This window comes from Centropristis striata, chromosome 23 (genome assembly GCF_030273125.1).
Source record: "Centropristis striata isolate RG_2023a ecotype Rhode Island chromosome 23, C.striata_1.0, whole genome shotgun sequence".
Lineage (NCBI taxonomy): Eukaryota > Metazoa > Chordata > Actinopteri > Perciformes > Serranidae > Centropristis > Centropristis striata.
Window position 1 is genome coordinate 24,720,339 of NC_081539.1, and position 23,775 is coordinate 24,744,113.

The window sequence follows — 23,775 nt, forward strand, 5'->3', positions numbered from 1 at the left end:
GCCCATTGGTTCTCAGATTGGGGATGGCGAGATTAGAATGCGATGGATAGAAGATTTATGTCACTTACATGAGGCTGGACATCCAATAGACACACTTTGTTCTTGGACAGCACGGAGCGTACCGAGTCTAGACTTGTCCCGTAGTAATTCCCTTTGTACTCGCCGTACTCGATGAACCTGAGAGGTGAGATGGAAAGAGATTGAAAGAGGGAGGGGATGAGATGATTGTTCAGTAAAAAAAAACATTTGTGTGCAGGGATTAGTATCTAATGTAACACTAATGTCCCTTGGGAGAAACATTAGAATCTCGTCCTAATCTGGTGGACTGTGTCAGCACACTCCTGAGATTCATCTGAGAAATAATGATATATAAAAACCCTACAAATCCACAGAGACAGGAGGATTACTCTTTCAACCGCTGACAGATCTGAAGATAGCATTCTGTAGAATAACTTAAAAACCAGACGCCCTGGCCCAGTGTGTTTTTATATAATCTCCTATGTAACCCTTTTCAATCAGTAACACCTGTTTGTTCCAGAAAGACCACAAAGCCCCTGAATGCCAAAACCTTCCCCTCCTTTTAATCCACAAGGATTTTAGCCCAGCAAGCAAACAAACACTTCTCCACCAGATAATCTTCCCCCTTTCACACCAATCAGCTGTCATGAGGGAAAAGCCACGAGTGTATTTTTAGCTGAAAACAAGGAGGAAAAAAGGCAGCGAGGAGAGTAACAACGTGGAAAGAATTTGAAGCTAATAGGACTGTGTGGTATGCTTGCAGTCTGCTCATGACGAGCGTCGGACAGAATGACTGCCTCGCACTGACTGATGCCATGTAAAAAGAAAGTTTTATGGTAATTGCCCATGTAAGAAAGTTTTACTCAGCTTTTTTTTAAAGAAAGGAGGCTTAAGTCTCGAACAAACCTCATATTCGGTTATGGGAAATTCATTTAAGAGCTTACAGTAGCGTGTGTTTAAAAACTCACACCTTGTAGTATTCTGCGCTGTTTGTCCTCAGAGGTATATAAACTGCAAAAAAGGTGTGTCTAAAAACAAGATAAAAACACTACATCTGAGGGAAATGATCTTGCTGCATGGACAGATAATTTCACTTGACAAGATTTCTTAAATTAAGATTATTAAATCTAGAAATAAGCATGTTGAATGAATGCTTAAAATGAGAAATTAACTCTTAAAACAAGATACATGATGTAACACTTCTAAATCTAATATCTAACACGTTTGTTTTTTTATCTTGGTAAGAAACAAATCATTTGCAGTGCACTCTGCTTGGGTCAGTTCATCGCTGCTTGCAGCTTTAATTTATCTACTACTTTTAAGAGTTAATTTCTTATTGAAAGCATTCAACATGCTTATTTCTAGATTTAACAATCTTAATTTAAGAAATCTTGTCAAGTGAAATTATCTGTCCATGCAGCAAGATCATTTCCCTCAGATTTAGTGTTTCTACCTTGTTTTTAGACACCTTTTTTGCAGTGTACATTACAGTAAGGCATGCCAGTGGAGGTTTGGCTATATTGAGAGGATGAATTGTTGCAGTTTTGACACAGAACGGGGCTTCCCTTGGGAAAGTTGTTGAAGCTAAACACACGTTGTTGTGGACCCTTTTATTCCTGCATTGTTTCTGCTGCATGCGATGAGGCATAACGCAAACAAGTTCATCTCACTCCTCGTCTACTTTGCTGCCTTGTAATTTCAGCGTGGAGTGTCCCACGCATCCACCCCACATCACAGCTCTGTCACTCACCCCTCCGACTCCCTGAAAAACATCGCATGCCTCGACCTACACCGCAACATGGCCTAAATATACAGCCCCCCCTTTCCCTTCTTCTCCCTGCATGCTCTGACACTCTATATGCCCTCACCACCACAGGCTTCCCTCTGCGTCATATCTGCTGTGTGTGTTTGCGTGCAGAAATGTTTTGCATGCGCACCCCACAGTATATCTTTTTCCCCCTTCCAGCTCGTGTGAGACCAGCATCAATCATTCTTATGACTATTACAACTTGCATTTCAATTTGTTGGCCGCAAATGTCAAGGCGGGCCGTGGTGTGGCTGGTTCGCAGAGAGCGCCTAAGGGAAGGAGGAAGCAGAGACAGGAGACCTTGGGGCCACTGTCTGGAGATCTGTTACCGACACAGGGCCCGGCCCTGTCAACACCAGCTCACACTCAGTTACAGAGACACACAGACGACAGCAGGGAGGCTGTGTTTGAACAGTGGCAGCAAGTGCTGGACCAGTCACACTGCAGCACTGCCTCTAGTGGGCCACAGCTCAGAGGGAGACTGGCTCTGTTGTTTTCATTAGGGTGACGGCTCTCAAGTCCCACATGCTCGACTGTTTTTTGTTTTTTTGTTAAACTCTGAAATAGCAAAAATTACGGTAACACTTTACAATAACCAACTAAGTTATGTTTATAGATGGTTTATAAACCAATTATTAACAATTTACTACATATTTAATCTTTAAATGTTTTCAACCAATTTCTTAAATTAAATGAATCTTTTCTAAATCATTAACATACTTAATATGGTGTTAAGACGTTATAATGGGTGCAAATTAAACTATTAATAAACTAATAATTATAATTTAATTGTTTCTTAATGGTAAAGTAACTATTAACTTACATTAATATACCATCTATTTGCCATTTATAACTGATTTAGTTAGTTAAACATGAATAAATTATCTATTTACCATTCTAAATGGCCTATATACGGTTTATAAATGATGATCTGTTTACCATTTATAAATGATGGTTATTGTAAAGTGGTACCAAAATTACATTAAACATATACATGTGTTTGGGGCACATGTAATTATGTCAAGATTTTAGGAATAAAGTCGAAGCAAGTCTAGAAAATGTGAAGTTTTGGGAATAAAGTAGTATTTTTACAGGAAAAACATCCCAATATTTTGAGAATAATCATAATATTAATAAGAAGAGTTTACATGTAAGCACTTCATTATAAGTTTACGATAAATGAAATGAAACTAAATGAAACTAAATGAAATGAAACTGATAAATGATGTACAAGTAGTATGTCCCATCGTTTTTAGTTAGACAAAAATACATTTTACCTTTAATATATAACAACGCTTCACTCTTTATGACATAACTTTATTCTCATAAAACCATTTTCCTTTAAAAAATTTAATATTTTGACCTTTTCCCTTAAAAATACAACTTAATTCTTATCATCTCCAATCTCTGCCTTTTTTAAACCAATTGTATAAAATAGTTGGAGTCATATTCATTAGCGATTAGTATTTAAAGAGCCTGGAGACAACTCCAAGATCCACCATGATAAAGGCAATACAAAGGAAATGGAATTTTGTCTGTTAATGCGTCCTAAAGTCTTGCTTTCTTATAAACAGTACAGCATTCAGAACGCTAATCAAATCAATCAATGATATTTCAATATAGAAAACTTTGAAACAGGTGCACTTGTTTTGGAAACAGACCAATAGAAAAGATCTAAAAGAACACAGAGGAAGGACTTGTTCAATCCTATAACACTGAATGTGTGCTACCCCTTACCCACCATTTTCAGAATCACAGTAGCTACTAGCTCAACATGGACAACACTCTGTTGTTGAGGACTTTGCCACCACCAGTGCCAATGCCTGTGCATTTTCCGGCGAATTGGCCAGAGATTAAATGTCGGAAGACCACGATGAAGTCATTTTTGGAATGAGGCCATACATGTTCAAGCCGAGATCCAAAGTGTGCAGAGCGGCTGGTGAAGGAGAGACAGACTCATCCCTGTGATGGAGCTGATGCATCCCAGTGGTAGATTTGTCTATATTATTATCTGGTCATTGGACCCAAAATGAGTATACGCCCCTAAGTGCAGGATGAGTCATCAACATTTATTTTAGCGTTTTCCAGGAAATGACAAACACTAATACCATGAAGAATACCCATGAAACCACTTAAGTTTCTTGCATTTTTGGGCCAGATACAAGCGTATAGGTAACAAGTTGGCTCCCTTCCCCATGTGTCATTAAGTCTGTTCATATTGTCAAGTGTATTTGTGTATGAGGTTGTTTTTTCCTCCTTTCCTCTCCTCAGGTTGTGCTGTATTTCTTTTCTTTCATCTCTGTCTCCCTGTCCTATCCACCTCTGTCATATTATATGTGTGTTTTAAGTATACGTTTGGACGGGTTGATGGCTAATTTCGCTGTCCTAGTACTTGTTACTCTGTGCAATGACAATAAAGGAATATCCGACTCTGAACCAGTGCAACTTGATTCAAGAAAGTAGAGTCTCAATATGAATATTGTGTTGTGTGACCTGATTTTAACTGGTTTATAGATTACTGTGTGGTCTGTCAAGCGGAAACTTTCTGCTCACAAAGTCTGGCATTGAGGGAGGTTTTATGTTTTTAAAGTTGTAATTATCGCCATCATGAATATCTGTAATAACTGTGTAAAGTCAGAATCTGAAGGTTGAACAGTTTGCTGGGTCAGTCATTAGTTTGTGCTTTGCCTAAACCAGATACAGTTGTGCCTACTTGTTATTGTGAATATCCGTCTCAAAGAGATGTTTGGAGATGAAGTGGTACTCCACGCTGTCGCTCTCCTGGTTCTTCTTAGGCCGACTGGTGTCTGAGAGAGAGAGAGAGAGAGAGAGGGAGAGAGAGAGAGAGCGATTACCTCAAACCCAGACTGTGACTCACTGTTGGGGCTGAAAGCATCTGAACTGAGCCCCTTATTAACGTCGCTGGAAGTCTGAAACACAGCGCACTGGGCCATGCCAACCCTTGTATATATTATTGTGTAATAGCACTATAAAATACACAACCTGTAGTGCTGCGGCACTAAACTCAGACACTTAACTGACATTCAGCAGAGGGTTTACTGCGTCTTATTAAATTTGTCTCTTGTAATGTGGCTGCAGTGCCTGTAGAAACAGAAGCCGGAGCGTTAGCGGGCAGTGTTAGCCGCTCGAAGGTAATTGAGTTTGGGAGCTCTCATTAACATCAAGTCTCTACATTTACTTGGCCATAAACCATAAAGCCTTGCTGTAAAATGGGCGGTGGGGGCGGCACGTGGAGGGAACGTGAGCAAGCAGCGCCGGAGGATTTGTAAGGGTCAAGGGGTCGGCTCACACTCCGGCTCCTTTCAGGAGTGCTTCAAAAGGTCAGAGGTCAGAGTGTACACCCGTCAGACACTCCAACCAGCTCCAAAACAAACTATTAAACTTTTTATCACCTGCAACCAAAATTGCGGAGCTGCTGCGCTCTCCTCCGAGTCCTTCTTTTTCGTCAGCATGTGTTGAGGGCTGTGCCCTGGTAGTGGACCAGTGCCTTTCCTTTAAATGGTCCAGACTGATCTACAGGGTTCATGGAAAACCAATGGTGTGATTTATACAATGTGTCACTTGCTTGAGAAGGAAAGACAGCCATAAATCCAGCTGTGGTGGAGAGGACACTGAAGAAGATCAATGACTTTCTGTCGTCAGCCCCAGACAAGCGTAGGAAAAACACGAGGAGGAGGCCAAAACAGCCTTGTCATAAGATAACATATACTTATACCTCCCATTCAGAAGTGTGTAAGACACAGCCAAACAGCCCCTCGGTAGTTAGAGCGACACCATCCACCGTGCCTTATTTTGGCATCTGTTTTTGTGGCGCAGAAAATAATTACAGTGCAACAAAAGAATGTGCATCCGTTCAATCCCAAATCATGGAAAATATCAGTAAACTTGGACTGGAATCAAAATGTTTAACCCCCTACTCTAATGGCTTATTGAAATGCTCCTTGTGTTTCTTAGACGGCTGGTTTACATTTTACAGCGACAAGCAAAGAGAGGGAGAGAAAAAAATCTAAACCGGGGCCACAAGCCGGTGGTCTCCAAAGCTCCGGTTTTCAAATTAACAAAAAAGGGGGTAACGCTTTCGGGCTTAATCCGAAACAACAGCAAGTGTTAAACACATCCATGTGTCCATTGGCAGCAATCAAACATTAAAAAAGAAGGAGATACTTTCCGAGTCTCTTTCCTCTCAGTGAGAGCCAGGACTTGTGCCATACGTCTCGTCTATATGGGTCAGAATCAGGCTGTCTGGGCTCTATTAAACACAGCATCACAGGTCACATTTGAGAACAATTAACATGCCGAGTGGAAAAAAAAAAAGGCCCCACCGATGGGATTTTAATACCAGGGACATTTCAAGTGTCAGACTTCCACTGGGACACATCCATTATGCCACACGGTGTGTAACAAACACGGCAATTAATATCAGCGGCCCTTATATTTCCTCAAAGTCATGTCGCAGTTTCCCTCCAAGCCCCAGATGGTAACTACGCAATTACTAATGCCATAGTCCTGCTAAAATGTATAAATCAAAAAGATTTATTTGTCCCAACGTGCTGGCTTTGGGACATCTCAGAACTGAAAAAAAAAAGCTTGGAGAGCCAGTCGTTTGGACGGCGTTCAGAATTATGGCAAGCTGTCGTTGGGTCCTTAAAAGGAGAGAAAAAGGGAGGAGGCAGTGGAGGAAAGAGACAGAAAGAGACAGAAGTGAGAAATAAGCTGAGAAAGAAAGGAGAGAGAGGTGCTCGGTGCCAATTCATGAAGCAGTGGAATGGCATGTCTTCAGGAGGTAGAAAAACGTAGTTTCCTCCATCATTGGGAGCTTGTCAGGCCGACTGTGAAAATCTGACAGTTACACAGGAGGAGAAACAACCGGCTGGGCCTGTGTGTGTCTCACACTGGACCTTCGCTCAAACACTCACACACTGTGAAAACTAAGCTGGAACAAGTAAGCTAAACATCTTTCACCCAAAGTGATTATTTTGATTTGTTGCTAAAAACTCCCAGGGTGCACCGGGGCGCTGCTGTGTAGTCGGAATTTGATTTGGCATCTTGTGTGCTTACATTTCTCTGAGAATGTGTTTCCAACATGTTTGTCCGTGTGGACAGGTGTACAGGAGGCACGAATGGATTGAGAGGCAACTTATCTCCATGACAACAATGCTGGAGTGTCAATTATTTAAGGTTTCAGGAGGGAACAGCAGCTCAACAACATGACCAATCTTTAATAGTTAGTCCATCATTCTGAGCATTTAGATGTTTACTCAGAGTTGTCCTGAGGTCACATCAGTTAAACTGAGAGCTCACTTACTGCAAGACATGTTTACAGAACATGGAAATGGCTTGGTGGTGACAGATTTAGCTTCCATGTCCTTAAAAGTAAAAATGATTAGACCTACACTACAGGCCAAAAGTTTGGAAGCAAGATCAAATTTGTACAAAAAAAAATCATAGTTTTATTGCTATACTTTGCAACAAAAAGTATTTATATAAAGAGTCACTTATTAGAACACATTTTTACTATAATTATCAGGTCTTTGGGTTTTTATTGCTTAGACTTTGTGTATCCTTCTTTCCTTAACCCTTAATAGGACACTCATTGAAATACTTGAAAATTCCAAATTCCAACCCTAGAGAATATTGGAGGATATTACATACTGCCAGAATGTGTATAAAAAAAAAAACATACGGACCCATACGGGGAGGGGGGTAATATTTAGGGAAAAAAGTTTTTGAGATTAAAGTGGCAAATCTACTATAAAAAATGCGCAGATTTATGAGATTTAAAGTGGTGAATCTGCAACTTTTTTCTTGTAGATTTGCCACTTTGATCTAGTAAATTTGATTGGTCAAATGTAATGGTGTCTCTGTCTGTGACGTAGCCTGATCTTTGCTGATTAGCTGGGAGAAAAATCCACGTGGTTCTACGACCTCACAGAGAGACCTGGGGACCACATTTTGATATCCACTGAAGTTACCAAATATGGTTCTTCGCCTGATAAAGGGTTAATGTATAAATCTGTACTCTGTATTTTTTTTACTCAGCTGCTTCAGTTTTAGCCATTTCTGCGGTAGTTTGTCAGAGATATGAACAGTTGAGATTTATTGGGATTTTTGTATCCAAACTCTCAAAAGTCAAAGAGCTAAAGTGAATAATGCAAACTGTGATTTGTTTTTTTTTAAACTTTTGCATTGAAGTTGTGACTCTTCCAAATCTTCTCAGCCCTAAAACTAAGCCCTTCTTTTCTTTTGTTAAAATTTATTCAGCAATGGTCTGCTAACATCAATGTATACCTAAAGGTCAATTGAGGGAAATGGTTCAATTCAATGAAAGTCTGATCATGTAGTAAACACATCCAAAAAAACAAAGAATCCATACTGGTTTTTAAGAAAGCGATTGTGAACAGAAAATTTAAGTTGCTTCCAAACTTTTGGCCTGTAGTGTATTTTGTACTGTATATGTAGTTTGCGTCTGCCAGAAGTTGTCATAAATGTGTATTTTATCCACTTTCATGCCACATTTTTATGACGAACTTCTCAGATCTTGGCCGTTTTTGACTATATATGGTACCAGATGAAGAATTTTAGTCATCAGATGTCTGAATTATAAGTTATCAAAGAAGTGAGCAGCTCAGCTCCAGCCACTCTATCAACGTAGGTGAAGAGCATCAGAGAAACACACATTTTTAATATGAAACGGCTTTATTCAGCGGTTTAAACTATTTAAATCAGTGGGTCCATTTTTTCCGGACATGAGGCAAACTCTGGGGTTAATTCTGCTCCCAGTTAAAACCTCCTTAATGTCTGGATCTTAAGTTATCATAAAAACAAGCTGAGAAAACGCTAGCAGCTCAGCTCACAGCAGAGCAGCATCGGAGAAACACATATATTTAACTCGAAACTGCTTCTTTCAGTGTTTTTACAGGTTAAAATCAGCAGGTCCATCTGTTTTAGAGAGGGGGAGAACTCTGCAGATTATTCGGCTCCCAGTAAAAACCTTCTGAACAGTGAACACTGAAGGAAATCTAACTGGGAGAATCTGAGTGCAATGACAGCGTTTGGGATTGTTTTGTACGAGAGACCCCTAGTGGCAGAAAATTACATATATTTACGAAGCATGCTCTTGGTCATTCTTGCATGTCTTACCCTGAATTCATGTTTTGTCAGAATAAATGGAAAGAATTCACATGAATGCACCAACAACAAGAAAAGTCAGCAAAAATTCAGATTCACAACTTGTCGAATTGGCATAATTTCATACAGAGACTGACAAAAGTAAATGTTGGGACAATGTTAAGAAAGTTTTTATTACTCAATGTATTGCGTTTTTATGTTTTTCTCACATGTAACTTATAATATGGTCTTGGGTTGTAACTGTAAGTTGCTGTCACATAGAATGATCTAGATAAGTTTTAGTCAGGTGAAGAGATGTTTTGGTAGTTTTTGGGAATGATGATGTTGTTTAAACATTTGATTGCTCACTATTCATATATTCTGTTGCAATTAACAACAAATACAGTAAAAAATGCATAGAATAAGAGAAAAAAAGCATAAAAATGCTTTATTCGTTTTGGGCGCTACCAAGTTTCAAAGTAGAACTTAAATGCAAATTGTATCCTATAAAACATTCTGGATATTTTGTTAACCTGTCATACATCATTATTTAAAGTCTTTTTTATTATCGGACAGGATGAGAGTATGTGCAGTATTCTGATGTCCCACAGTGCACCTGGCTCTCTTATAAGCTGCTGTGAATGCAGCGTGTGGAGAAAGCCAAATAGTGTTTTCTTTCCCTTTAAAAATTATTTGCCATGTGAATAGCAGATCTAAATCCACAGTCTGGTAAAAGGCTTATGATGGACTAAATGTATAAAACACACGGTCACACATAATACAAACAGGTAGATGATAAATTAACGCTGGATTTAATCACGCACAAACACAGGCACAGACAGGGCCTCGGTGGGGGGAGTGCAGTGAACTTACGTGGGATGGTCACACTGAAGTGCTGCGGGTCTGAGACCAACAGTTTCCTCTTGAGCTCATTCAGGCCCACTCCCGTCGGTCCTGCACACACAAACACAACAGGACATGAGTTACAGAGTCCATCACCACCTCCAATCAGGCCACAGAGACAAAGTGCAATGCTGAATGTCTTCCACTGTTAATTTAATGTAGATTAACCCTTTGATGCACAACATGGGTCTTAAGTGACCCGACTAAGTTTTTTTATTCTATATCTTATATCTCATATCTGCTCTATAGCAGGTTTTCCTCAAATAGCTTATTTTGGATCATCATACATCCTAATTTTTTGTTTTCATTTCTTACTTTCTGAATAAACCCCCCCTTTTTTTATCACTACGCTTCTAGTAAGTAAGTAAGTAAGTAAACTTTATTTATATAGCACCTTTCACAGACAGAAGTCACAAAATGCTTCACATAAAAATCATACACACAACATAAAAATGTACATACAAGTTTTAAAAGACCAAAACAACAGCAATTTAAACAACCATAGCAGTCCCAAAACAATCAAAAGCCTGAACAAATAAAAATGTCTTCAGTTGGCTTCTAAAAGTGACAATAGAATCTACTAATGCACAAGGTCATTTTTGACCCATGTTGTGCATTAGAAGGTGTTTATATGTTGTCACCAATTTAAAACCTGACACAAAGACACAAATATGAACGATCCTATTTTGTTAAATTGGTGTTTGTCCAATGGAAAATATTATTTGGTGGCTCTAATAAGTCTCAAATGTTAAAATATGTGATTTTCCAATGTAATTTGGTGGTTCTAACAACTCTTTTAAAGTTAAACCTTAAAAATAAGACAAACATAGTTACACATATACTCAAATTGTTAATTTAGTGTATCACTTTTTGTATCATGTAATAATACAAAAAATATTTTTCTTCATAAAGTATGAAAGGAAAAATGGATATAATGATCAGTTGTAATATAGAAAGATATTCAAACACACAGTCAGCATGTAATAACATGGGAAATGAATGCAGGTCATTTTTGACCCATGTTGTGCATTAGAAGGGTTGTCAATATGTTGAGCATCAAAGAGTTAACATTGTTAATGTTATTAGTAACATCTTTTGTTTTCCTATTTTGAGTCAAAATGTCTACTGTTTAAAAAATAATTATAATAATAATAATTATGCCTGTATACTGCCCTACAAAGCCTAACTGCAGTATCGATATTTTTGGTCGAAATTGAGTTATCACTAAAAATGAACCCCTTGATGTCTGTTTTATCTTGTGACAGAGTTTTAGATTTCAATTTTGGTTTATTTCAAAGAAATCATAAAAAAAAATTGCAGTAACTACAAAATCCAAAGCAGACAGCAGTAATTGCACGTACCACGGTCTTCTTTGGATATATACGAATTTAAACATAAAACCAAAGCAGACGGTCTGATACAGTGTAGCCTTGCATTTCTTCATTGTGATGAAACGTGAAGACAAGAATAAAAGAAATAATAAGTTTATTTTGATAGGGAAATTATTATCTAGATAGTAATTAAGTAAAAAAGTGAGATACAATTATATTAACACTAAAATATAACTTTACTTTATAATATTAAGTCTAAAATCTTTGAATTTAACTATTAAAAACTTTTAAAACAATATTATAGTTATTGCACTCTGTTTCGGCATTGCTATTTTACCTTTTAAAGCAAAACCAGACTACAGTAACTACATTTTTGGGGTCAAAGGTCAAATGAATCGTCATGATTTTTGAGCATAAAAATGACATCATCAATACATTAAACACATTAAAAAACTTTAAAGCAGTTTTTCTCAGTTTAACCCTTTGCGTAGTTACTGCAGTTAGACTTTGTGGGGCAGAATATCTTTCTGTAGGTATAATCAGATTTTTCACCCTCACTTTTTTACATTTTTTAATGTGTGATCATTAAATTATTTTTATTATTTATTATGATTTTCTTGTATTATTTACACATTTTAAACATCTTTGTATGTGGCCATGTGTATTGTACTTTTTTTTTTTTAAATCAGTGTCACTATTTTTTTTTTGCAGACTTTTTTATTATGTAACATTAAATCAATTTACCACAGTGTGAATTTAATTTCATATTCTATTAAAACACAATCAATCCAGTCAAAGCCTTTGGAGCAAAGATAATTGATTTAAAATGACAAAGCTACGGGAATTCTACAGTTACAGGTCGTATTTAATCAGTTTTTCTCTTATTATAGTTTGGCAGAACATTAAACCTCCAATATCGGTACACATCAGAGGTAAGGAAGCTTTTTTTCCCCAGTACTGTATTGTCACAAGTCAGCTGGACTTTCCATCACATCCCCACTGGGGAAACTGAGGCAGAGTGGAGAAGGCAGAAGAGATTATTGGAGTATTGATTCATCTGTGAGCGTCCCTCCAGCATTTACTCTCCAACATGTGGAGATGGTAAAGTCCAATCACTCTGAGCAAACTAATTTAATTTTGATATTAAGGAACACAAAAAATATGGCAGAACTTTGTTTACACAAGTTTTGCTTTGGTGGAAGTCACTGAATCAATATCCAAATGTTCTTCTTTTACACTTTCCCCTCCGTCTCTGAAAAGCATTGTGCTGTATTTTGCTGGTGGTTACACGGCTGCTGCATCATCCTAATTTGAACCGACTGGCATCAATGTCTTCAACAAACTGGACAAGAAATCAGCTTTGGAGTAACAAGTGCATGACTCTGGGTTGCAGTGTTCTACCACAGCTCTCCACTGTGTGGACAGTTAGAGACAGTGCTTGATCTGGGCTCGAGATTCCTCGCATGCCTGACGTTCTGGGCAGGCACTACAATCGCATCAAAACCCTATTGGAAATTCATTTCTCCAGGCAAATGTGTTTAGCAGGCCGCTCCTCTAAAACAAACGGACAATGAGTTCAGTCAGCGATGCGGATTAGGTGGAAAGAGAGGGAGAAGGAGAGAGAGGAAAAATGTTGAAAAGACAAGCTCTGTATTTCGAAGAGAAAGAGCGCTCCTGTTTCCTCTCGTGCTATCTGCACATTACATTTCCTCTGGTGTGAAGCAGGAAGGTTTTTAGAGTGATCCACAACCTGATAAATAGGTGTGGACAACGAGGCTCTTTTCAAGCATAATCTCTGAACACTGGCAGCTTTCACAGGCAGACAAATTCACACCCGTGCTTTCCTTTTACTTCTGCACCCAGCAACACATGGTTTGGGTCCTATTGTGCGACTGCTGTAAGTGATAAAAGCTGTTTCCTCAGCGCAAATTCAAATAGAGAAAAAAAAAAAAAGAGAAAAATACCCTGACCCTCTTTGGGCCGACGGCACGAGGCATTCTGTGGTTACCGTCTCTCATAAACAAGCACATGGCCAAGTGAAGACAGCGATCAATCATAGCCGGGGAGAGGGAGTTTTTCAGTGGGGGAAAAAAAAAAAGTCAGAGTACCTGGGGGTTGAGGGCTCGGGTGATTTATTAAGATGAGGAAATGGAGTTCATTTTGAATTTGTTTCGGGAGCGCGGGAGGAATGTGGCGGTGCTGTTTGAACAAGGCTGTGGACCCATGTTGTTGTAGGTGCTGAAGGTGGCAGAGCGTGGTAAAAGAGGCTCTTTTATGAGCCCTATCGCAGCGGTGCAGACAGTCCTCCCGGCAGGCCGCAAACCTCCACGCCAGCTTGTTTGCTTGAATGTGAGCGGGGATATCAGGGCGGTGGGCACGGGGGACCAACTTCGCCATTTCTGCTCCCCTCGGTATGACTAACGGCCCCACTTCTGCATGCTCGTAAAACCATTTTCACCTTGTACATCGCTCCCTTGCTTGCCACTTGTGATATCAATGACGCATGGCAGCGGGCCTTCATCAGAATACCTCAGATGGCGATTAGAGCTTATTCCAGCTGTACTAATGCCTGCCAAGGGGGCCCAACAGGCCCACCACCAGGTCTTTTACAAGCAGAAGCAGTGCCCTGTGGTCCTGTTCCACCGTCTGACCCTGAACACGCCACCTCTTTGTGCATTGTTTGTCTTTAACAATGCCCCACTACATCAGCAACATTATAAATCTGAACGCCACAATAAAAAAAGGCATAACTCTTCGAATATTTCTGGACCGAGCTGCCGTATTTACATTGTGTTTATGTGTTTTTTTCTCCCTCCATTTGTCTCTCTCGTTAGCCCTCTTGCGGTGCTCCTGGCCTTGCAGATTGCTGTGCCAGTAAAAGTGTCAGATTTCATTACCGCACTCATTAGAGAAGTTGCTTTTAATATCGCGAGCTTAATAACTTCCAGGCCAAGCGTGGAGCACATCGCATGCAGTTTGTACGGAGAGGCCGAGGCCAGGCCCGACGAGGCCCGATGACTCTGGACCCCAGAGCCTCGACCTGCAGCTAAAGCTCCCAGCCTGCCTCACATCCAGGGCAGCCTACATGACAGCAACACTCATAGTGCTGGCTGTGCTCCTAGCACATTTAAAGGATGACAGTGGTGCGATGTGGTAAGCACAGATCATTTACAATGCACTGCTACAACATTTCCAACAGGAGTTGAAATAGAGTTCTAATTTTATATATTTGGATACCACATAAACATTCACTTAGGCATCAGTGAATATGAAATATGTAAGGGCTAAACCCCAAACTAACAGCTTTCAATTCATCAAAATCTTACCGAAAGTTCAGTGTGTCAAGTTACAAGGAAATGTGGAAATCAGCACACCATTTTGTCAGGTTAAATAATCAGATTTCTTTCAGAACCATCAGTGGTTTAGTCAAACTATGCATGCCGTATGTAAAAATATATTTTTATTGGCGGTCTGATTTAAAATGTATAAAAACCCAGATAAGCATCTTGACTTTTTCTCTTTGAAACAGATCTCCGGCTCTCAGCGAGAGGTGGGCAGCAGGTCATTCATTAGTGGGTACTGTGGATCCGTGCATCCACATTAATGAAGAAACGCCTCTAGGGAGTCCTGAAAAGTTTTACGGAGAGGGGGGATGTTTGATATAAAAATAATGGGGTGGGGGGGTTGTGCTGCAGCAGAGTGGAGGAAGTGCAGGGCTGAGGTCATGTCAGGCAGGGAGGATTGTGTCCTGTCTGCAAATCCTACAATAAAGCAGACTTTACTTCTATGAAGTATAACATTGACTGTTATATCATAGCTAAACTCCTCCCCCCACCCATTGTTTTGCTTCTTCACATGTCAAAGGCTGTAGATAGACTATAGTAACAACAATACTCATAATGTTAAGAGTTGGAAAGTCTTTTAAAACAAACTACAAGAGCAGAAGTAGAGGGAATGGATTATACACTGTATCTGCTCTAACATGATGCAGTTGTTAGCATGTTAAGCTTTCTACGTAGGCCTACGGTTTATAGTTTCAGGCAAAGCTAGCAGCAGCTCGCACTGGCTACCAGCTAGCACCTCTGTTCTAAAAAGTATGTAACTAAGCAACCAAACAGGGTTCATTTTACTTATTTAATTGTCTTTTGTCTCTTGGTTACATTGGAGTGAAATGATTTAGCCTCAATTATTAGCATTAAATCAGGTATGTAGCTACCAAGTGCATATTTAGGACCATTTTTGCTTTAGTATGAGTTAGCTGGAAACATTAGAAAGTCAACTAACTGCAAAGTAGCCAGAAAGTAGCTGCTGCCAAATTTATATAGATTGCGGGGAACGGAAAAAAGGGTCCTATGTTCCCTGGCATGTATTGCTACAGGGTAACATAGGACCCTTTTTTGGAAAAACGGGGAACATATGACCTTTTCTAAAAAAAGGGTCCTGGAACATAGGGATGACCCCCTTATTTAGCTAGCTAGCTATAGCTACTAATATTTGTCAATGGCAATAGTAATTCAGCTGAGAAAACAGAGTTGTTTGCGTCAAAAGAGATGCCTGCTTTTGTCCATCTTAGTCTAGCATCAAGGACTCATTCTTTTGAAAAATTACTTAAACTTTCCATGGTACCTCTGCTGTTGTTAAATGAAAAACTGATTGCCCGATTTTTATGAAACTTGGAAGTAGGGTGTAGCATTAGCCAAGGAAGAACCAATTACATTTTAAACAGATCCAAATCACAAGGCAGACACACTAACTATTTTTCCCTTTGGTTAACATTGTGAGATAGGGCAAGGCCTTGGTGGAGGTCTGCGTTTTCCGAGTGCCAAGTTATCACTGTGAACTGCATATGTTCTGTGAATGGTCAGTTGCTGGGATGAAAATTGAAAATGAGTACAGGTTTGAAGTTGGGACTGTTGCGTGTTGCGTGAACAGTGTTGAACACACATGCCCTTGTGTTGAGGAATAAAGTGCCTCACGCCTGAACAGAAAAGAGCAGTTACAGAAAAGCACTGGAGGGAAAAGACTTCGAATAAGAAAAATCAAGAGGCTCCGGGGAGAGGAAGAAGGAGAGAGGGAAGCAGAGAAACATAAAGCAGATCTTTCCTTGGCCCTCCGCTTCGTTACGTATGAAATTGTCCATAGGTTGTCCTCCAAATTATGGACGTTAATTGAAAATATTTACATTAGCATGACAGGTAGGAGCGGTTCGGTATCCTCTGTGTAAGCCTGTGACATGCTGGCAGGGAAATGGGCTTGCTAATTAGCAACACGCCTGATGAAGTCCATGCTCTGTGTGGTGTATTTAAGTGAACCAAGGCCTGGTCAATCAGGATACAAGCACAACTCTGCAGAGAGAGCATGCGTGAGACAAAAAAAGAAGCAGCTGCCAGTGGTGTTCATTTCTAGATTAACCTTACAAATGTTTAAAAACCGCTGTCAGAATATGTGGAATGAAATGACTGCTACAGACTTCTCATTCCTTGAGTGCATCTCTACTTGATGAATGGAATCGATTGGAAGGAATCGCACCGAAAATTCCAGGAATGTTTTGTTCCATCTGTGTCTGGGACATTCTTGTCATTTTTTGTCACGAGTATCAAACCTAAAAAGGGAAAATGTGGAAAGGCTCACTGATGGTACAGTTGGTCCTGAGAAAGATTTAAGTCTTCACTGTTGCACCTGGCTTAGCATATTGTTCCACCATTCACTGGCAACGCTCGTCTTCCAACCACAAATACAGAATAAGAAACCGCTAAATTCATTTCAAGACCTTGGCACGTTATAAAGCTCTTTGGAGGGCTTTGTAACACCCGCTCCTCCAGGCAAGTGTTAACAATTCCGTCGGCTCGAGAAATTGAAAGGACATTGAGAGTGAGGTGCCGTAAATGAAAGCACTAAATGTGACTGATTAATATGAGGTCTGCTCTGTCGATTCCACTGAGTGCTAAAAGTCTAAATTGAGGAGGCCTGGGATGACTGTGGGTGAGTCCCTGCTTTGGGAAGCTCATTTCTGGGTTGGGGGTCGTGGGAGGGGAAGGCCAGGCCACCTGGGGCTTCTGGAGCTGCAAAACTCTGAGTCACAGTCGTTTCTGTGATCTGCATGTGTCACCATGCTGGGAGGGGAGGATGGTTATTAAAATCTATGGTGCCAAGTTTAACAGCAATAGAGCCCCCCTCTCAAACACATAAACAAAGTGTGAGGTAAGCAGTGACATCAGAGCCTGACAAAAGGGGCATTTTTTTAATTAAGTTTTTGGTTTGATAACGGCTTTTGGTTTCTATTGAGATTTTTTGATTGATATGATGTCTTTCATCATATTTTATGACATAATCAACATGAATCAAATTTTCATAATCAGTATAATATGCTATTCTCTTTTATTAACCTTCAAATCTGTAAATCATGAAATGACTGTACTTTCAAGCTTTATTTTAGGCATCATTATTATTATTATTATTATTTTTTTAAGTTAACCTCCTTGCCTATGGAAGTCCCAAATAAGAAATGTAATAAATGAGTACAATATGGTTATTTTAAACCTCTGCTTGATTAAATGTCTCTCTCAGTGCAATTTCTCCGTTATTATATATACTTTTATGGTCATTACAAACCTTGAATGTTTTTTTTTCATACCATTAGTTTATACATCACGTATAATATTTTTGTTATGACTGCTTTTTATTTAAAATGCAAAAATCAGGTTGTGAATAAGTGACTTTTTTTCTTCCAGAAACAAGGTTGACTTTTTTGACCTTTCACACAGCAAAGAAAGGCAACAACCAATCAAGTTGTGTTGTTCTATGAAGATTATAAAACAACTACACTGAGGTTCTGAAGTCGAAACCAAGAGCACAAACTTCTGTTTCCAACAAGATCCCCAACCTAAACGACAAAATAGTGTTTAACAAAAAAAAAAAAGACTGTTCAACAATACCACCCATAACGAGTGTTTGTCAAAATGAGTGTTTCGCGGCTCACGGTAAGGCAGAAAAACTCCCTGGTAAAGTGTTATAAAAGACTTAAATAAATGCCGGAAATGGGTGACAAGGGTGAGGTGAGCCAACTAAGTTGCGTGAAAAATGTAAGTTGTGTCAAAAATATGTTACATAAAAAAACAAAAACAAGCTTAGGTTCCATTAAAAAAAAAAGCCACGTAAGTTACATAAAAAGTTATCTACATTTGTTTTCACACAGAACACGAACCCCGTTCTCCTGGGTGAAAGTCAGCCATTTATTCGACCCATGCACCTCCCCTCCCTCCCAACCTAAGTGTGATATCTGCCATTTACACTTATTACTAGGACAGTCTAAAACATCAATGTGAGTCATATCTTGCTGCACCTACAAACGCCTTATACACTGGAATCGAATATTACAAATAGTATAATAGTAATAATATTAGTGTAGCCCAGGGGTCTGCAACCTTTACTAACAATAGAGCCATTGTTGGCTAAAAAAAGAGGAAAAAATGTCGGAATGGAGCCGCAAACCTTATTTTGAGCCTTACAATAAAGATAAAACAGCCTACTCAGTCTAGATTAGCCTACCAAAATTACTAATAGGCCATTATGAGCATTTATTAATATGATTTCGTAAGAAATATCTCAGGAAATTTCGTAAGCTCGCCTAGCTGGAAAAAACTCAAAACTAGACTTGAAGTTGACAAAATTTAGAGGTTAAGGCACCGGGCCGTAGACTTTCGTAAGTTTCGAAATCTCTCATGCACATTTTAGTTGACTTTTTTAATGCCATATATTAGCTGCACATTTTTATAATTCCAATGGGCTGAGGCCAATGAAAAAAAAAACAAAAAAAAAAAACAATAACTCATTTCATATAACTATTTTGTCACAGACACAGGGAGCCACTGCAGACGGCCTGAAGAGCCACATGTGGCTCTGCAGCCTCAGGTTGCCTACCCCTGGTGTAGCCTTATCTAGAATAAATAGACAAGCAAAACAAAAGAAGTCTGTCCAGCATTCAGATATTAATTTAGAATTAAAATGTTATGTTATGAGTGAAGTTTCAAACTACTGGGTACAGCGCTAGTGTTTGGGGTCCAGTTTGCTACTCACCTACTAGGACCACCAGTCTGTGCTTGGCTCCACTCTGCCTGCGGTACTGAGTGACCTCCTCGTATGTGGGCACGTCAGCCATGTCGTACATTTCGCTCTTCTTACACTCGTACATGCTCTTGTTGGTCTTCCTGTCCTTCCTGCTCAGACGGAAGCTTCTCCTGAACCCAGCTGGAGGTCAGGATGAAAAGAGAAAAGAAGAGAAGAGACAGAAGGAGACACATTAATCTAAGATATACCTCCAAAAAAAATGTTTGTGTCAGTATGTGTGTCTACGAGGGTTTCTAAATTCAGACACAACTGTATGTAGCCTGCAGCTGTGCAATTGAATTTATGGTTGTTTCAGCGTCTTGGCAAACACCTCCACAGCTCCATGTCCAATACCTCATATTGTATTGTGCAGCTCAGTTTTATGACAGCTATCTTTGCTGTAGGTGAAAGAAGAACAGTGTAACACTCGGCCAAACAGTTTCCCTGGATATCACACTCAAACACTTTATTCACATTTTCCCCCGATGACAAGTAGTGGATTTTAATTTTCTCCCTTTCGGCATGAACATATCTCTTGGAGTCTGTGGTGAGGTTTACATTTGTGAAAGCTATATATATAACAGTGTTTTCTCATTAAAACTGGGCTTTGCAGTTTTTTTCCATAATAATCTTTCAGCATACTGTAATTTAAGGTGGTTTAAAAGAAAACTTCTGACTTCTGCACCTCGTCTGGGCTCTGTTTTCAGACTTTACAAAGTCTAGCCCGTGATGGTGACGTTGGCCAATCACAGGTCATTCCACAGAAAGGGCATTTCTATTGTTTGCTCTACAAAAGCAGATGCGTGTGCATGTCCCTTCAGATTGTGAAAGTGTGATTCACTGCGGAAAATCCTGCAATAAAAGTTGCTATTCCAGCATTGGCATTGCAACATAAAGTCAAATAGCATATCATAAAATCCAAACGAGAGTCTGAGAATAAACGCAATAAAACACGTGTAAATATCGGCAAAGTGTTTTAGAAATGGAAAGAAAATGTTGCTAATAGTTAAGCCTTCTGCTAACTGTCGTCAAAGGCTCATAGCTGTAGCTTATTAAAGGCTAAACTGTTATATAAGAGAGATAAGACAGACTTTATTGTCATCCATCTTTATACAATGCAACTCAGTACATAGAGGAATGAAAACTGGGTAAAAAGGAAGTTCAGTTTATTGTCCGGGGGCAAAAACTTCAGAAACAGTCAGAGCTTTCAATGTGTCCTTGTTCGGATGGCAGCAGTAGCTGATGTCTCGGCTTCGAGCAACCAGTGTTGCCAACTCCTTAGAAAGGGAAGTATCTATTGGCTGTCCTAAAAGTTGCCAAAAGTTGCAAAATGAGGTCATCATTTAGCATAATTTACCATGTGCATGTACTTGTAATGGACGCTGTAGGAGAGAGAAATAACGTTGTGGGGAAGACAAAGTGAGTAAAATACACCCTAAATATGTTTAGAACTGCAAGTGCACTGTCTCCTGTCACAATTCAAACCCTCCTCCTTAATCCGGCCTCGGCACCGGCTTAAGTTACCCAAAAGAGACGACTTCACGCATGAGTGTTTTGCAGAGTGGAAGCTGAGGGGTTAACATCCCCTCTGGCTCTGTGACTGCAGCTGGGAGAGACTGCTGCGGGAGGACTGTGCCGCTTGTGAGTGCTTTGGGACGAGGGAGGGGCCGCCGGCAGCCCCCGCTGCTCGTTATGAGGAGTAAGAAGGAGTCTCCTAAAGTCTCCAAAAACACCAGAAAAAGTCACTATAATTGTCGCTAGTCGCTTTTTTGAAAAATATTCGCTAGGAGGGTCTGAAAAGTTGCTAAATCTAGCAACAAAGTTGCTAAGTTGGGAACACTGCAAGCAACTTCTCCAAGAAAGTGGCTTAAAGGCTGAGTGGAAGCTGGTACCTAAATTCCAGCGGTGTCCGACACTGGAAGATGCAACAACATTAAAATCATCATTTAGTTTATCGGCTGCTGCATCAAAGTGTGCCGCAATCTCTACTCCCAATTCGGGAGTGTGTCTATGTTCCCCCGGTCCTATGTTCTCCTCTTTGTATGAGACTGGGGAACATAGGACCCTTTTTCCCCGCTTTTCCCAAAAAGGGTCCTATGTAGGGCCTAACCCTAACTCTATTTAAAAAATGTACTGCAAAGTAAGCAGAAAGAAATTAAAGTTTTGGGCTGCTTGAGCTAAGGTGGGCCATGTGATGGTAGGCCTGCTGGCCATGCTGAGAGTCTACCGTAAAGATTGATAGATTGCGAGGAACATAGGACCCTTTTACAGAAAAAGGGTCCTATGCTCCCCGATATGTATTGGAGGAACATAGGACCCTTTTTGGGAAAATTTTGGGATGACACCCCCAATTCTACTACAAGAACACTTTCTCTCAACCTCTTAAAACACTTCACCGATGTTGACGTCTTATTGCGCTTATTGTCAAGATCTGACAGAGAGTCTGACAGTTAACACAATAAAACGTGGGTCAGTATTAGCGAAACACAGATGGAGAGAAAATGTTGCTAACAGCTTAACTTTCTGCTAACCGTAGCCTCCGGCTCAGGGCTGTTCCTGTTTATGTGGCTAGTTAGAGCCTCGAATCACAGGCTCCTTTATCCTTATTTTTTCCCCAAATATTTGTCTTGAATCTTGTGGTGTCTCAAGTCACGTCAGTTTAAATTCAGTCAGAGTAAATTGTGTGAAACGGAAGAAACTCAATGTTCTTTTCATGTAGCTGACTGATACAGAATGTGAATTTACTGCTCGTTGGTTGATGGTTGTTCACGTAACCGTCAGGCTATTACTTGCAATTCATTCACATCGCAATTTTAGATAGTGCGAGGTATGTGTGTGTCTATGTGTGTGTGTATTATTTAGCGTTCTTGGCTTGGAGCAAAAGGAAAAGGTCGCCCCGTGTGTTCGGGTCGCTTTACATCAGCCGTCATATCTGATTGGTTTATGGTGTGCACCGTGTACTTGGACCGCCGTCACAAAGGCTTCTTAACATACTGATCCAAGAGCGCGCACGCCTTGATCTGATAATCTACGACAGAATCAAAAGGAGACATTTACCCCTAATTTGAGGACTACGGTTTCATATTTATGACAGATGTTGGTTGGACTTAAAAAGAGGTAAATCTCCAGAACCCAGCACGTCTAATATCCTATTTCTGCTTACAGCCATGGGTTGTTCTCAGCCTTCTCTTTCATTATTTCAGTAATCAGTAATTAATGAAGTCAAAAATATGATGCAAGATATAGAAAGCATGAAAATTATGGACTGGGAGAAGAATCAGGAGTTGAAACAGCTCCCCTTAATACTTTCCACAACATTTTCAAACCACTGTGGGGCTGTGCAGACATGCAGTGAAGAGAGAGAGAGTCTGCATTCTTCTCAGCTTGTTCTTTTCCAAACAGTCCCTTAATAAGAGATGGAGCTGCGGACCTATGCTGAGTTACAAATGAAACACACTGTAAGTCACTGGAGCAGAATAATAATGTTTTTGCATGAGCTTGTGTATACGTATAAGTGTACACACGCGCCCGGGTACTGAATATAGTGTTACACTGAACATTTCGGGCAGACTTTGTTCCACTGTGGGCACGTTGTGGCTTACGTTGTCTGTGCCATTTCTCCTGTGGTTAATCTACTCATTCAGCACCCTCACCCCCCCACCCCCACCCAGGGAGCATTAGCTGCTGCCACACAGTGGAAAACATACACCGCTCATCTGCATTTCTCCTGTAAAGACATCAAACTGTAACCAATATCCACAAGGGGTTGACATCATTACAATAAACATTAAAAGTATAATGTTAATGATATCCTATTGAAAGCGAGCCGTCAGTTTTCTGGAAACCCAAAAACCCACTCGGGTCAGTGATTATCACAATGTAAACACTACTGGTTAATTAGACTTTCAGTAATACTATGATAGCCTTTAATTCTATCTGTTGTAGAGTATGACAAGCTGCCATCTCATTGGTTTGGATCAAGGGTAGGCAGGTGCACAGGTTTTAAATCATCAACCCTCAAGATCACTTAAACCTGTAACATTCTGCCCCCTTTTTAGAGTGGTAGGGGTGGGGGACAAGGGATATTTAGGGGGAGATAGCAGGTCAACAGTAGATGCTATAGACATGGGGTGAAGCTTAATTTGAGATGCAGCTCAGCACTGTATGTCACAGTTTTAAAGTTTTTCTACTCATAAATCAAAAGTAATAACATTGTGTTTTAGATAAGAGCCTATTTGAACTTTTGAAAGAGTAAAAGGGATAAGAACAGGGCTGGCTCTAGCCATTTTGGTGCATGAGGCAAGATTAGGATTTGGAGCCCAGTCTCCAATGAACGATACACACCATCAACTAGAGGTCGACCCATATGGGTTATTTATTTTTATTTTGACATCAGTCTTAACCTATCCCCGATATGTGCTGCCAATTTTTTTGGGCCGATTCTTGAAGCAGATATTGACATTTTCCATTCAATTCAAAACA

General features: G+C 39.9%; 1 protein-coding gene across 1 annotated transcript in view; it reads right to left on the minus strand.

Annotated features, from left to right (window-relative positions):
* mpp7a (MAGUK p55 scaffold protein 7a) overlaps positions 1-23,775 on the minus strand; it is a 209,685-nt gene that overhangs the window by 15,389 nt on the left and 170,521 nt on the right. Inside the window, exons 12-15 of the mRNA XM_059326847.1 lie at positions 19,264-19,434; positions 9,827-9,907; positions 4,539-4,632; positions 69-177 (exon numbers count right to left, since the gene is read on the minus strand). Of these exons, the coding sequence (XP_059182830.1) occupies positions 69-177; positions 4,539-4,632; positions 9,827-9,907; positions 19,264-19,434 (455 nt within the window). The remainder of the gene's footprint in view (positions 1-68; positions 178-4,538; positions 4,633-9,826; positions 9,908-19,263; positions 19,435-23,775) is intronic.